General features: G+C 27.9%; 1 protein-coding gene across 3 annotated transcripts in view; it reads right to left on the bottom strand.

Annotated features, from left to right (window-relative positions):
• LOC116776570 (P protein) overlaps nucleotides 1-16,190 on the bottom strand; it is a 36,706-nt gene extending 20,516 nt beyond the window's left edge. The window contains exons 1-2 of one of the 3 annotated variants that reach the window (XM_032669789.2): nucleotides 16,018-16,190; nucleotides 1,713-1,897 (exon numbers count right to left, since the gene is read on the bottom strand). In XM_032669789.2, the coding sequence (XP_032525680.2) occupies nucleotides 1,713-1,897; nucleotides 16,018-16,175 (343 nt within the window). In that variant the 5' untranslated portion in view covers nucleotides 16,176-16,190. Of the gene's footprint in view, nucleotides 1-1,712; nucleotides 1,991-12,305; nucleotides 12,490-16,017 lie in introns of those variants that run through there. The other 2 variants (XM_032669784.2, XM_032669785.2) reach the window with 2 other exon arrangements.
• Nucleotides 16,191-16,530: the final 340 nt, after the last annotated feature.

The following is a 16,530-nucleotide window of genomic DNA, read 5'->3' as shown; positions in this document are numbered from 1 at the left end:
AATAATGTTAGAGTTACTATTCTATGCATGATTTTATAAAACATTTGTGTACTAGGAATTTATTCAGATTCCTAAATTTCAAATTAAAATTTCAAATCAAAATTTCAAGTCAAATCCTGGTCGTGTCGAAGAATATTTCATTATATATCATTATGCAGAGAGGGGAGCTTTGACAGTGGAGGTGAGAGTTTAACGCGCGTTATTTAAGCCCTTAAACCCTTAAGCCCTTAAACCTACACCTGGGTCGCAAGTCCCAGGCACCGTTGAAGCTCCTCTCCCTGCATCATGGACCCGGCACCCGCACGGTGAATCCATTGAATGCTAAGAAGTTTCGTCTCATAACATGTCATTGTTTTTTATTTCTTTACAATTAAGTGACAATTATAAAACTGTATTCACAAAGACTGATATAAAAATACTGAATTCTAAATAGCGTAGAATAAATAAGAAGTAGGTAATTCATATAGAATCTTCTCTATTCTGTTTATAGTAAGATAGATGTTCTAGAAGAACGAGGCATCAGTTACGAGGATAACTGTGGTATGAGCTAGCACTTTAAATTGCGTATTTTAACTTTGTTTAATAAAATTCATATATGTATATTCTTCTATACCTTGTAAACTAAATATAAAATGACTGTTATTAAAAATTTCACGCTCAAATAATAAATCCCTTGATTAATGTATATATAAATTTTATAAGGATAACGAAAAATTACACTGAATTGCCTTTGTATGTGATTACGACACTGAAATTATATATTAGCTATTTATTATATATATCTGTTAAAATAATTACGTCACTAACTTTAAAATATTTTTAGTTATGCCCCAGTATCTTAATCAAACGTTTGCATTGTCAATAAATACGTAGAGTTTTTAGTATTCGTTCATCAATCATCGTAAATGATACTTATATTTTTTCTCCTTAAAAAACTATAAATTTTCCGTATTAATTTTGACAATGCGAACGTGTGGTAAGTTGGGTATAGCCACGATTGTTGAGAGTACATCTTTAAGAATGAGAAGTGTGATGTGTAGAGATTTACATATGAATGATTAAAAGATGTTAAATGATATTATGTTATTATAGCTATTGATGGTAGCTCTCACGGACGGATACTGTGATTCTTCACTTTTGTTATAACCCATCCATTAAAAACATGTTTGTGATATTGCAATAATCAAGGAATTCCCCAATTTTTGTACTTTTTCGTATTAATTATTTTGTTATTTGTGATTCATTTTAGTTCTATTCGATTTTTATTCTAATGTGTTTTTAAATTAGAAAAAAATTCTTTAAAATTCTTTCTAAATAATGAACTTTTGAGAATGTAATATTCTCAAAAATTACGAATTGGGAGCTTTGCATGGACGGATTTTTATTTCTTATATGTCATGAGTTTGTATGAACATGTTTATTAAGTTATCATATGAATTTTAAAAGCATTTACAACTAAATTATATTTTTTCTTATTTAGCATTTATATAAAATACTATGGAAAAAATAAAAAAATGTCAAAGAAGTACAATGTCTTACAAAAAACTTAATAATTCATGTTATTAGTATAAAATGGGTCGCTTAAATTTTGAACAATAAACCTAGTTTTTCCTCGATCTATCCCATAATAAGTTAAATTAAAACCTAAGGCTGATCCATTGTAATTAATAACAAATTATATACGTATAAAATTAATATTAAGTAAAACTTACCGATTTCCTTTTCGTATCGCTTCTGGAAAGGCTCTAGTTCAGGGTCATACTTTATCTTCTTCGGCAACTTCAGCCACACTTGAAGAGCCTCTGGTGTCAAATCTCCCGTTGAGACCAAGGAGTATTGACTTCTGCTGAGCTCAGGTGCCGCTGGCGTCTTCGAGACGCCGCTCCACGCTTTCACTCTTTGCACAAATTTATCCATTTCACTTTATAAATTTGATGTTAAAATTTAAAAAAAATATTGTCAGAGCATTTTCATTACGGATGACAGATTGCTAGATAAATAAAAATTTTGTCAATTTATTTGTCTCATGTAAAACAGATTAAAAACTTTTAATCGGTATAAAGTTGAAAGGAAATCTTTTATAATGAATTATGTCACAGTATATATTCTTAATGCTGAGTAACTCAACTTTATAATCTATACAATTAGTTAGTTCGTTGCACGAATGAGTAAAGGTAATGTAAACTATTAAAAAACCCTTCGAGCTCAATAATTCAATATACACTGAGGTTTTCAAGGCTAGCCCTGCCCTTATATATACGATCTTAGTATCAGTATTGATAATGATAAGTTAAGGTGACGTACACATATAATATATACATAAAAATATTAAAACAATGATAGATATGATTATAATACTATTATATATATTACAGAAATTATTTAATACTTAATATATTTAAATCTAATATTCATATAGATTTTTTTTTATTGTATATTATATCAAAATACGTAAATGAAATCTACCCACCTCGTATAAAGAGCAGGAAATATAATATTAAAATCAAGGAAATATTTCGTTAAGAAGGTACAGTATTCAGTTGTATCGCACATAAATTAATAGCATTTATATATATATATATATATATAATTCAATAAACGGATAAACCTTCTTATTTGTCCAACATCCATAAAAATCATTTCAAAGTAAATAATTTATAGTTGCACATATGACACCATTTATTTGATGACCCATTTAACTGGCTAAGTCTAAATATTTATACGATTTCGCACGTTTGATTACCTTCAAATAGAACAGGTGGTGTTTATGTGATTGTAATAAAAATTAAGAGAATTTCTGCATTCGAAGTATAGCTTTTGTAGTACACTGTTGGGTTTGATAATGAAGAGTTCTGGACTGAATGAAAGGGAGAAAATGTTAGGAATTTAGTGTGTCGCCCTTCAGCCATAAGATGTATAAGACAGATCGAAACGAATGGTCTATTAAATATAAACTAAAGTAAAATAGAGAAAGTTATAAAGAAGATCGGGGAAACGGGAATGTTGTCGCTTATGAGTGATTTTAATGTTACCTTTTGTTTAAAGTTGATGAAGGTAGGTTGTGGTATATGTGTGTGTATAAATGTATAAATATATGATCTATTATCGGCAAAATAGTACACATAATTAAATATATGGAAGAAAATATAGCGAATAATTGGAAATATTGATGACTTTTACGCGCCTTAGAATGAAGAGAGTTTAGGGCGGGATACGAATGAAATCATACTTCTTTGTCTTGATTTTGAAATACGCCAAGGAAGAAGTATTTCTTATAGATAACGACAAGGAATTCTTTATTTTGGGAGGCTTTAATAGTGAAGGAAATTACCTGAAAAGAATTATTGTAGTTTGCTCAACAGTGATAGTAATTTAACTAATGGAAAGTGCTCGCATTGGCTATTCTAATACATGTTTTCTTAGTCATAGTTTGATAAATATCGTCTCGTTCCTAAAAAACGTTAAATCTTTGCGACTTTAAATGTACACTCGACCGTATAATGTTGGGTATAATGGTCTAAGAGCAATCAAAAATCAATCTGCCCCGTCTCTGGATTGTTTCGACACAAAATTATTATTTAATGCCATAATGATTAGGAAATGAAACAAGATTTTAATGACGCAAAAATTATTTTGGACAATGTCATATAGATTTGTTTGAAAATATTAATCGACTTGTTTCTGATGCTAACGAATGTATCTTAACTTATATAAATATCATTAAATACTTTAAAAAACAATATATTTTTATTAAAAAAAATGTGTACAAAAAATATACTATAAACAGTGCAAAGGTTTTGTTAGAGACATACACAAGAATCATGCCTACATACAAAACAAATAACTTACGTAAGCGATTTAATCCTATTAAAAATATTAATATAAAACATATCAATGCAGACGATGTCTGTGTATTATCTGCTGATATAGATATAGTTTTGAATTGTGTGAGATAAAATACTTGCACTAGAATCAGATAAAACCGAGCACTTAAAATACCTATCAATATGAAGGTAGGAAGCAGGTGGAAAAAAATCACATACTACTTAAAAATCCGATTGACAGCGAATCACACTCTAAACTTATGTGTGATAAACAATTAGTTTTAGCTGTTTTAGTTACAAGTAGGATTGTATTTGAATCTTTTAAATTATAATACATATATACAACTTTATTACCTCAAATTAAAAATTGTTAACAGTCATGAGGGAATTATTAAATATTTTTCTTATGCTTCGGGAGTTCTCATTAATTCTTACACTTTATTGAAGGAATTATATATCATTTAAAAATAAAATTCATTTTAAGTCGACCAGTTGTGAACTCCGGTATTCAATAGAAAAAATATATCACTCAAAAATAAACACAACAATCCATAAATCGACAAAAAATTACACAGTAATTTTGCTACATTCCAACATATTGCCAGATAGAACAACACTATTATTTAAATCGCAGGAAAAGATCCATATTATATGTATATTTTTGCACAATAACTTTATTATAAGTCAGTATACAAGTATATTTTATGAGCTTTTAAATCGAAAAAGGATTACAAAGGAAAAACAAGTTAAAAGGCTAATACGAACATTGGTACCTTTAATCAGAACAAAAGCAAAATAAGACCGCTATGAATTTTAATATAGATATAATTTTTAAACTATATTATTGTATATTTCTTTATTTAGTGAAAGCACAAGTTGTCTTTCATAAAATATAAATTGAAAATATATAAGTATAATTTGTTTGGTTATTGATTATAACTGGTAACACTCAAAAAAGTCGAGTCAAATCAAAAGATAAAGACGACAGAATGTTATTTGATCATAACAATCAAAAAGATATCTTTTAATTATCATTTATCTAATCATTATTGACAAAAAAAATCTACAAACGTGTGTGTTCATGATATCATTGTGATATAGATTGGGACACAGTTTAAATTTTCACTGTCGTACAAATTACTTACATTCATTTAATGTCGCAATTATTCTGTGACTATAGTCAAACTTATGCTATGGCTCGATTCGCACTGGAATCGCAGAATATTTTGCCATAACAACGTATTTAATGGTTAGACGAATAGTCTTGTTGTCTGCTGTGTGGAGGAAACACGAAGGATTCTGTCAAATGGAATATAGACTTTTATATAAGCCAAACTTTAAAACTTTACCTTTCGGTTTGCAAGACTAAGGTCGTAAGACTCGTGAATGTATGCTTAAAATCATCAATATATTTCAATATAACGTACCTCTATATAAAATACACCACCGTCGAAAAAACTTTAATATTTTTTATATAAATAATGTGTTATATAATTTAATTTAATGTATAAATTCATATTAGAGAGTTTTAATTTTATTAGAGTTAGCTATACAAGTTGAAAGAGTAAAAATAGAAGTCTTATGCCCTAACTTACAGTCCATTCCTTGACTTTATCTTATAGTCCATAGATGAAAAAACACTGCAACTTTGAAATGATCTAGAACTATCAAGTGACTATGAATAAATTACAAAGTGGACTATTTCAATTAAATGACAGCTAGTTTAAGGCTTTTCAAATTGTTAACCATTAAGAAATATTAAGTATATTGTTCTCTAAAAAACCTCGTAGTACTCTGTAATATATTATTTTTACTATTTATATATAAAACATATTTTAAACATGACATTTATTGCGTAATTATTAATTGGAATCGTATAATAGTCACAAATAATAGTCAAATTATAGGTTAACGATGTCTTAATATTTTTTGTCATTACTGTCATTATCATTTGTCTTTTCATTGTTAATTTAAATTTAGAAATTTCTATGTAATTATATTTAAGGGCGATAAAGGAGTATTGTATATATATTTTTAACTTATACATTTGATCGTAGCTAAAATACTGGCAATGTTTGCTAGCAGTTCAATTGGATATTTATCAACAAAAAAAAAAAAAAATTAGTCTTTAGTCCAAAAAGTTCACTCAAGATTAGCATTCTTCAGATTTAATATCTATTTCACGATACCCGAACAACATTTTTTTGTTATTTCTGTTTTATTTTTCACAGCAATGCCTTTACGATTCTCTTAATGTACAAATAAAATATTGTATTGTAGTTAAGACGTAAGTTGTACTGCTATGTACATGAATGTAATGATATTTTCCACACGGACTATTGTATTCAATTTCGTAACATTGTTTTATAATGTAAATTATTCGTTTGCTGCATACAAGAACGACTTATAAATATTAACATATTTTTACCACCTGCAACATGAAATGCGTTTAAAAGCTATTATAACCTTCTAAACAAATAACTATATATATATATACACGTATACATATGTAAAAGATTTAGGTATTTATTTATATAGACCGAACCTTATTTTACATTAATAATTAGGACTTTGCATGTTATAGAAGATAAATTTAAATCTAAATTTAAGAATAAAACAAACTTGTTAATGTTTCCCTGACACCGATAATACTATCGGCAAACCTTTGTATAAGTTAATTGTATAAACATGGGACAACATTCAGTAGACTTGACAAAATTCCACAAGGACTATAACATTTGCATTCAAACAGTCCACTCCATTACTTGTTTTGGAGTTAGACACAAAGTGGAGATAGGCTTCTCGACAACAAAAGCAAATAAGCGAGGCTCTTAAGCAGATGAAACTATGAAAACTATTGCAAATGTTTCACTGCTTTTCAAACTTATTTATTGAGCTCGACTGCTCTTGAAAATGTCTAGTGGACCTGCGCCATCTTATGATGTAAATGAAACTAGCTTTATCTTATAACCACATGATCCCTTTCGATTCCTTTACAGCAACTTTCTTATGATTCTGAGAGTTTTACATATAACAGATTTTAATTAAGACCAATAACTAATTAAATTAAAAATAACAGTCTTTCGTAACGTTTTAGTTAAAATTTCTAAACAGTTTTTTCTACTTTTTAATGCTTTAAAACTGTCAGTTAAATTTCAGAAATGTCTCTTTCAAATGATAGAGACACCAGGATTTATTTTTAACTGGCGGTTTATCCTTAACCCAAATTTTGAATTCCTGAGAATGAGATCATAGTGAAAGAAAAAATAAGATTACCTCTTTAAATAAACATTTTTATTGTGGTGTGATTTTTCTTTCTTATCTCTTAATAGAGTCTTAACATTTAACTCAATGCAAAAAGGTTTACGTAGCCTTAATAGGCGTGACAGAAGGTTTGTTCCCAATCTTTGTACTTTGTAATCCCTTTTCTTTGTAACTGTTATCTTTACTCGCAAAAACGAACAGTCATTTGAGATAAGGCTAGTTCAGTCATTAATTAGTTTACTTTGTTTTTATAGCTTTAAAAAACAATTATTATTCCTAAGAAAATTACGGTTACGGAGCCGTTTGTTTGAAAGGAATATAATTGTTAGTTTATAAGGAATTTAATTAAAGTTTTGAACAAATTCTAATGTCCCTTTAAAATAATTTACTTGTACATTAAATAAATTTTTGCAATAGCAGAATATAGCATACCTGCCAACATTTTAAAATCCAATTTTATTCTTTAAACAAAACTACGCCTTACTTAGACTATATTAGTGTTATTTCAGACAAAGTAAAAATTTTTGTTCATTTATTTAAGTGTCTCATGATATAATTTTTCTTTTAAATTGTGAAATACATACAAAAAATTATTAAAAAATGTAGGTAGGCAATCAGTACATACAATTTTGACATATTTATAGTTTATAAAAATGTCACAAGATGGCGCTTAGAATAAAATAGAAATAGAAATCTAAATTCTCTTACGCAAGTTTAATATGTACAATTAATAACTGAAAATGTATGATCAAGTATAGTATTACATAGAAAAACCCAAAAAACGATTTAATAATTGATTTCGGCTTTCTTTGATACGCTATAGTCTAAACTCTAATCGGTTGTTAAGTCAATTCGATTAACAGAAGCCAACAACGGTACAAAAAAGGTTTATTAGATTTATACCCTTTAGATTTATACCCCAATATTTACCCCTTTAGATTTATACCCCAATATTTGTTGAAAATAAAAATTCTTTGATACGCTATAGTCTAAACTCTAATCGGTTGTTAAGTCAATTCGATTAACAGAAGCCAACAACGGTACAAAAAAGGTTTATTAGATTTATACCCTTTAGATTTATACCCCAATATTTACCCCTTTAGATTTATACCCCAATATTTGTTGAAAATAAAAATTTCTAATACGTTTTTCCGTGCTGAAAAGTATTCATGCTGAAAATAGTACATGAATATCACACAGACGACCCAATACACAATATATCGGGATAAGGTGCACAAAAACGAGGCAACAAGCCAAAATCATTCTGTGCCAACGCCAAACACCCTCAATTGAAAACTGTTTTAGCAGGTTATATACTGTTTACTGATTACTTTATTATGTGATATTAAAAAGTAAAATGTGTGATGTAAAGTGTGTGATGTGTGATGTGATATTAAATAGCACAATCATTATATATAAATATATTTGTAACTATACTTAAGGATAACCATAGGAATTGTAGTACATTGAATATATTTTTTGTATATAATTCAATGTTTTTTGTTTTCCGTGACTCCGCTTAGGGCATCGTTTAAACTTTATAACGTAACAAGAAAGCTTATTTATTTAAAACTGTATAATTAATCTGCTTTTAAATAATAACATTATTTTTGTAATATATTTAAAACAAGTCCGCTATTTCGTAATTTAATTTTAGTCTGGCACTAAATTGAGTGATTAGACCAAAAATGAATAGGAGAATTGAGTGATTAGGTAAAAAATGAATAAAATAATTTTGGAATAGAAAAACAGCATCAAAATCGATCGATATTATTAGAGCTACGATGCCACAGACACACATACAAAACATCCACGTCAAACGCACAACGCCACTTTGCATCGGCGGTTAAAAATATTGTATTGTTAGTATTACAAAAGTTGTTGTGATAAATCATTTTATTATGTATATTTGTAATAACGTAATTTTAAATAAAGAAATTATTTTATGCTCTTAAAAGTATAAATAAATAAAAATTAGGTGTCCGTTTTTAATAAAAACATGTTTTACTTATTGCATATAGATTTATAAACGGTACAGATAACAAAATATTTGCAAATTTGACAGTATTTTTTCTTGTTTCGCCTAATTTCTGTAACGGTCGGACTGATTTTGACATAATTTATTATAATACATTCTGCATTAAATTAATCTCAAATATCATGACTTTTAATGTAATTAAATTTGTACGCAGTAAAGGTAGCAGTGAGATGTATAACAGCCAAATCTCTCTACAACCTGCTAAAAGACTAGGGCCTGTCCAGAACTAATATCAATTCATTCTTGGAACGTACTTCGAAGGCAACCCTAGTAGGTTCGTTTCAAATTTGTTTAGGTAGAGAGGGGAGCTTGCGCAGTGGAGGTGAGCGTTTAACGCGAATTAGATAGGGGCCCTTAAACCTATACCTGGGTCACAAGTCCCAGGCACTATTGAAACTCCTCTCCCTGCTACCCGATGGGCCCAGCACCCGTACGGTGAATACATTGAATGTTGAGAGGTTTCGTCTCATGTCTGATCGATTTGAACTCTTTTTTATATCACAACTTAAATTTTTTATAAAGCATTTTTATATATTTTGGTTACTTTGGATGAAATTCGTCGTAGAAATGAAATAAAAAAAAAATCAATTCTTATTATAGAATTAAATAAATTTATAGTATAGATTTTACATTTAAGTAAATTATATTTTTAGTTAGTACAACTTTTTTTAGTTCCATAACTTCTTAGCCTATAAAAAAAGTTAACTCATGTGTAATGAAATGTATTCAAGCAAAGAAAGATTTTTGAACAAAATTTTATAATGAACACATTTTTTGGATTGGTCTTTGTTATTTTGTTTTAATGAATTGAATAATTATATCACGTGATTTCGATTATAATTCGTATAAAATAATATATATATATATATATAAACGATATAGTAGGATAAGCCACTATGAATAAAACGAAGGTAATTTATGATGAATCTTTTTTTAATAAAAAAAAAACTATTTTAATTAATCATACTAGTATGAAAGTATTAATTAATTAATTTAAGTCTTATAAGGTTAATAGCTCGTATTATTTATTTTTTTATTCTAATTCGATTTCCCAAAAAACAAACCATTGCAAATTGAGGTCAATATTTGCAAATTATTACAAAATTTCGTTACGGGCTCGAATTTTTACTTTTATTTTATAAGCATTGATTATATCTTAGATAAACAATTTAACAAAAAAAAGTACTGGGTGGATAATTTAAATTGTATTTCAAATTACTCGATAGATCATTTGTCTTTTTCGAAAATTCCAAATTAGTACAGATGATAAAGAAAATAAGTACAGATTTTTTTTCTTTCATATTAACTAAATTTATCTAGATACGTTATTTGATAATTAAAAAAGACTATTCTTCTTGACATACGCACATTAGAAAAAAGTTTATTTCGCATGGGATTGGTGTATTTGATTTTAGTTAAAAATTTACAGCCACCTCCTGTTTGCTTTCACTCATAATATTTTTGATTTAAATTTTGTTTAAGATTTTCGCGTGAACGTATTTAAATGAAACTAAGCTTTTCGGATATTATGCGTTTCTTATTATCTTATATCTACATCTGTGACACTTTCATCTCGTCTGTCCGTCATCACGTTTGCTGTGAAGCAGTGATTCCCAACCGGTGGTTCGCGAATAAATTCAATTCTTTTAAATTTTATTAATGGTTTAATAACATATTTTTGGTGATACGAAATACATTAAGTTTTTTATTAAGGTTTATTTACTTAGTCATTCACTTAGTTTTTCTTTTACATCGTGGTCCCACGCGAACAACAAAGAATACAAAGTGGTCCCTAGTCAAGAAAAGGTTGGGAAACGCTGCTGTAAAGGAACCGAAACGTCGAGATCATGTAGACATAAAACAATAAAAAACTCGTAGTAACCGAAAAAACTTAGTTTTATTTAAATGTAAAGTTAAAAATTCTGATATAAATCAAATATACAGAATTTATATGATGTAGATTAGTAACGAGAGGTCACTGAAATGTGCGCAGAAATCGATTGTATTAGTAAAATAGCATGTGCTTTTACTTCAGGACTCACCGCGAGACTATTCTCCTAATTTATATCCCTTAAATGGAGTAAGTATTTTAAAAAGATTTTTTTATAGGTAACAAAATTAACGCAAAAACATCTACAATATATGTGTTTGACCATCCCTAAACTTTACGAACTCCGATCTTGCATGAAACAATTATTTTATATGTTAGTTATACTTGGTATAATTACGATATTTATGTTATTCGTATAATGATATTATACGAAGGTCTGTATGTATTTTCATTATATTTTCAAGTTGGATTAAATGATTATAACGTAATTTGCAAAGGAAAATTTATATCAAGGAAGGACTAGGACATGTCGGTGGGAAAATTAGAAACTAGTTATTGATCTGATAGTAACAATTGTATATATATAAAAAAAATAGAATTCTAATGGAATAGAAGTTTTGGCTTCGTTCATAAAAAAAAGTTCCTTTTTAATTATGACCTTTTTTTTTAACCAACATGGAGGTGTAATGTTTTTTTATATCAATATTCTTCTTTATTAACTATATATTTTTTTTAATTTCCAGTCCATAATAAATAGTTTTTCTGTAACGATCTTTTTAGATTCATTAATTATTGGAATATATTATTTTCTGTTAATTTAAACAGATTAATTATATTAATGTTGGAGTCTAGAAGAATTTTTTTGTTTTGGTTAGACTTTGATATATATCAACTGTTTGTTTCCTGTCTCCATCACTTGAAAATCTGGTTAAAATACGTGTTAATTCATTTAATTGAGGGAAAACTTCGTAATGCTTTTTTGATAAGTAAAATTTATTATATATAATTGTTGTGAAAGGATGTAAATTACCCTTAAATAAATGTTAAATGATTTAAACTAAACAAGGCAATGAAAACGTAATAATAACATTTAGTAGTTTAACTTCCTAAATATAATTTAAAAATATGTCCGATTAAAATGTGTGTATTAATTTTTTGTTAAAAAATGTATATAATATGAGTTAAATTAAAATAATCTAATTATTCTTTTTTTATACAACTGAATTAGAAACTGAATATAAATGGCACGTTCATATCACGATATGCAGCAATGAACACAAAGAAATAAAGATATAAATATTTTAAAGCATTAAGTTATTCTTAGAACTATCTAGCAATCATGACATACTTCGCCACCTACATATGAGAACTCTTTAAAACACAATCACAAATGCACTATAACGTAGGTCGTTTACAAAACTAACAAAAAAAAAAAATTTTTTTGACAACCGTTTTCCCGCGCGTAGTTGTCAAATGTTTATTTACTTTTTTTTTTATTGGATGCACGTTCGGAATCGTCAGAGAATGGCGCGCTACTGGCAGTCGGGTTGTAAACATAAATAATGTGACGCGTTTTTATCACAATGTTATCAAGGCATGAGTTAAGCGGTGTTCCGTTTTATAATTATTATTAATGCACATAAATAAATAGTCATTCATTATTTATTTATATGAATTTCATTCAATATTATAAGTATTGTCATATGTATTTTTAATAGTCATATCCTAAAACGTTTTAAAATCAGTTTCAAGTGGTAAATGATATCTTAAAATATTCTTATAAATTATCAAATAAGAAGAAAAATAACAATTGAGACTCGAAGTCACAAATAGGGATTGCGACTTATCTTTTTTTTTTTAGGAAACAATTGATCAATTATGGCTTCAAACAACTTAACTGAGAATTACTTTACGACGTAATAGATACTATGTGTCTGAAGGATTTCACTAAATCCTAGTTGTAACTAGTTTTGAATTTCTACAACTTATATTTAATTTAGATTGCCGGTCTAGTTATAGAACCTGTCTCTCCATGTAAATTTATACAAAAATATTCTACTATACTACAAATGAAAATGGTTGTAAGGATATAACAATGTATGGAGGTTTGTTGCAATTTATTCTAAAATTACTAAACGCATTTTGATGAAACCTTGCAATAATGTAGTTTGGACATCAGAATAACTGAGAGGATACAAGTTATCTCAAAAATATATAAGTTTCCAAGGAGCAAAATATTACATAACGATATATATTGTATAACGTCACGTGACACATACTTTCAACGGCGCTGTCACCTGTCACAATATTTTTTTTATTCATAACTCACGATTAGCTTTTCTCCGACACCCATGACAAGATCTAAGTTGATTTATAAAAATTATGTGCGCGAAAAACGAATAATAATCTTCAATTGATTCCAATTCTTCGACCATTGACAATTACATCGGTGCTGAAAAATATTTTTGAATTTGATGTACCATGTATAAGAATAATTTTAATGTTTGTATAAAAAAATGATTTTTGCTCTATCAAGAATTATCGTGCTAATAATGTTGTTTTAAGCGTGTGTCTTTTTAGGGACAAAGTAATGCTTTTTTTTATAGGTCATGGTTTTAAAATATTTTTATTATGTGGAAAAGAGGAAAGGGTACAGAGAGAGTGAAAGAGAGAGAGTATGTACTGTGAAAATTTATACAAATTTTTCCCTTCTTGTGACTGAAATATTTGTAGAGAGAAGAGCTTGGATGGTGGAGGTCAGCGTTTAATGCTCGTTAGATAGGGGCCCCTTAAACCTCCACCTGGGTCGCAAGTCCCAGGCACTGTTGAAGCTTCTCTCACTGCAACGCGATGGACACGGCACCCGCACGGTGATTCCATGGAATGCTAATAAGTTTCGTGTCTTTCCTGTACTTTTATTATACTCTGATAGTATTTATTACTAAAAATAAATTAATAAAGAGACAAAAATAATTTAAATACCAGTATTAAATGCATTAAACAAAGATTATATATAATAACATTTGTTTCGTTAGTTTAAATTGTGTTTTAAGTTATTTAAACTGATTAAGTAACGCTTCGTATTGTTTGTGTAACGAAATTTGAATAGTGGATGTTATGTTTACTTGGAGATTATTTTCTATTTACGTTGTTATTCCTGTAAGTTATTTAAACATTAAGAATGTGTGGGAATATACATAGCTTATACAACACACAGACATTTTATATGTCAATGTCAAAAAAGGTTACATATGTGAATTAATTATTAAAAAAATGCCGCGCTTTATCCCGCTATTTGATACGGTAATCCATATTTTGTTGTTTTAGTTTTCTATAGTTGTAATATAATGTTATTATCAAGCAAAATCAAACAGAAAGAAATATCACTTCTTCCGAACATAAAGTTATGTGTTCTTAGTACTTTTTTTTATATGTTGAGTATAACTTTAATGAAATGCTACAATTACAGCAGCAAGAACTAATCGAAGTTTTAGAGTTATGTCATTCTCATAAGCCATCACGAGGACGTAAGTGAAAACTCTTAACGAAATCACGAAAAATTCATTATAATCTTTATGTGTAAAAAAGAAATTAAAAATATTATCTAAGTGAATTAATTTGTTCATATAAAAATAATGGCCATTCCACATATACATTATATAATAAATGTATAAGTTTTTTATAAAGCGAGAGGCAAAATTAAATTAACACAAAAATAGGTAAATATTTCCTTTTAATAGACTTATCCTAGACTATATTTTATAAGAGATAAATAAAATGTATTGCAAATATAAAAGGAAAAATTTAAAAATTTAAAAAAATTACATTTTGAATTTTAAATTCTTTCAAAACTTTCTTGTGAAATCAACTCGAATTCATATGTTTTAGATAATGCCATGAAAAAAAAATATTTACTTGTAAGTAGCATATCAACTAACCAATATTAATTAAGTTAATAGACATCCTTTTTTCAAATTAATGGACAGTTGAAAAAAAAAGTTAGCAAGTTAAACGATAAATTGTGTTTGACTTGTCTGTTAGATTAGGTTGAAAATGTCACACCTACATACTTTTGTATCTTCTTTATCAACCCTATAATATAAATTAATAACCCTATAATCGTGGGTTATTTTTAATTACAGTAAAAATAATCTTCAAATGCCAAACATTGAATAAACTTAAACTTGAATTAATACGAATGAAGTATTTGGACATAATTTGCGATTTTAGAATATGTGCCTGTATATTGTCCCTACACTTTGCCTAATCCCTAACGTATGTATATCATACGTCAGTGCCGAAGTTGGCCTTTCACTTTGCCTAAATTTTATCATACATCGGTCTTTAACATAGGGATTACAGTCGACTATTCTGACAATATTTTTAATAAAGCAAAATTGTCTTATGCAAGTATTGCAGAAAATAAAGAAATGGGGCTGCTAGCACTGTTATTTCTTACTCGTTATAGAGATCACTTTTTTTGTAACTAGGTAAATCGTTCAAGTTACAGTATCGTAAAGATATAAAAAATATTAAATACCAATAAAATATTTGTTAATCATTTGTATATGATATGTTTGGTTCAGAAGAAAGATTTTTTTATAATTGATCAGAGCATTTTAGGTAACTATTAAATTGAGAATTGACTGTTTTACTGTTAACACTTCGCTTAATAGAATTGAACAATACTAAAGACAAAATAATGATTTTGGATACAAATAAAAACCCTGATATTGGCAAAATATTCCACGATTGCATTGTGAATGATGCTAAAGAATAAATAAAAAAAAAGATTTAAAGGCAAAAGTCTAGTTTGTGAGTAGTTTTATACTTGTATTAGTATGTTAAGAAAGATCCAAGTGAGCTATCTACAGTTAGAGAAATTAATGTAATATATTTATTTAAGGTTCTAAGTAATGTGGATGGTTTGCAAATACGACAATAGCTCAACATAATATGTCTGTATATTGGCCAAAAGGAATTTTATAGATTTTTTTTTATAAAACATATTTTGATTGTTTATGGTCTTATTGCGCAACGTTATATAAATATATACTCACAAATGCTGGCTCTTCAAATCCACAATAGAACTTTGTGCTTCTTTAGACCTTAAACTTCTCCTGATCCAAATTTTTTTGAGTGATTTTTCTTTCAGACTTCTGTGCAATGGTCCCACAAACACTTTCACATCTCCGTTTATATTTGTTGTATACCTCATTTTAATTTAATTTTATTTTTTATATGAAAGGAATCGTATATTTATACCCTAACATATGAATTTAAATGAAAAAAAAAAATAACGAAATCAAAATCAAAAAATTCTAAATCCACCACGAATTTCTCGAAACTGACTTAATCTTATCAGTTACAATACAATTTTTTTTATAAATAAATTCAATTAAAAATCAATCACGTCTCACACAACCGACCATAAACATGATAATTGTTATTGTAATGCTACATTCCGCCTTTATAACATCGTTTTGCTTGCACTTGGTGAACCAAAACAAGAAAAGTGTATTTTCACTTCTTCGATTATAATTTTCCATTAATCAATTAAACACGAAACGTAT

Source organism: Danaus plexippus, chromosome 30, assembly GCF_018135715.1.
Source record: "Danaus plexippus chromosome 30, MEX_DaPlex, whole genome shotgun sequence".
Taxonomy (NCBI): domain Eukaryota; kingdom Metazoa; phylum Arthropoda; class Insecta; order Lepidoptera; family Nymphalidae; genus Danaus; species Danaus plexippus.
The sequence above is the reverse complement of the archived record's forward strand: the minus strand, read 5'-3'. Positions and strand labels throughout refer to the sequence as shown.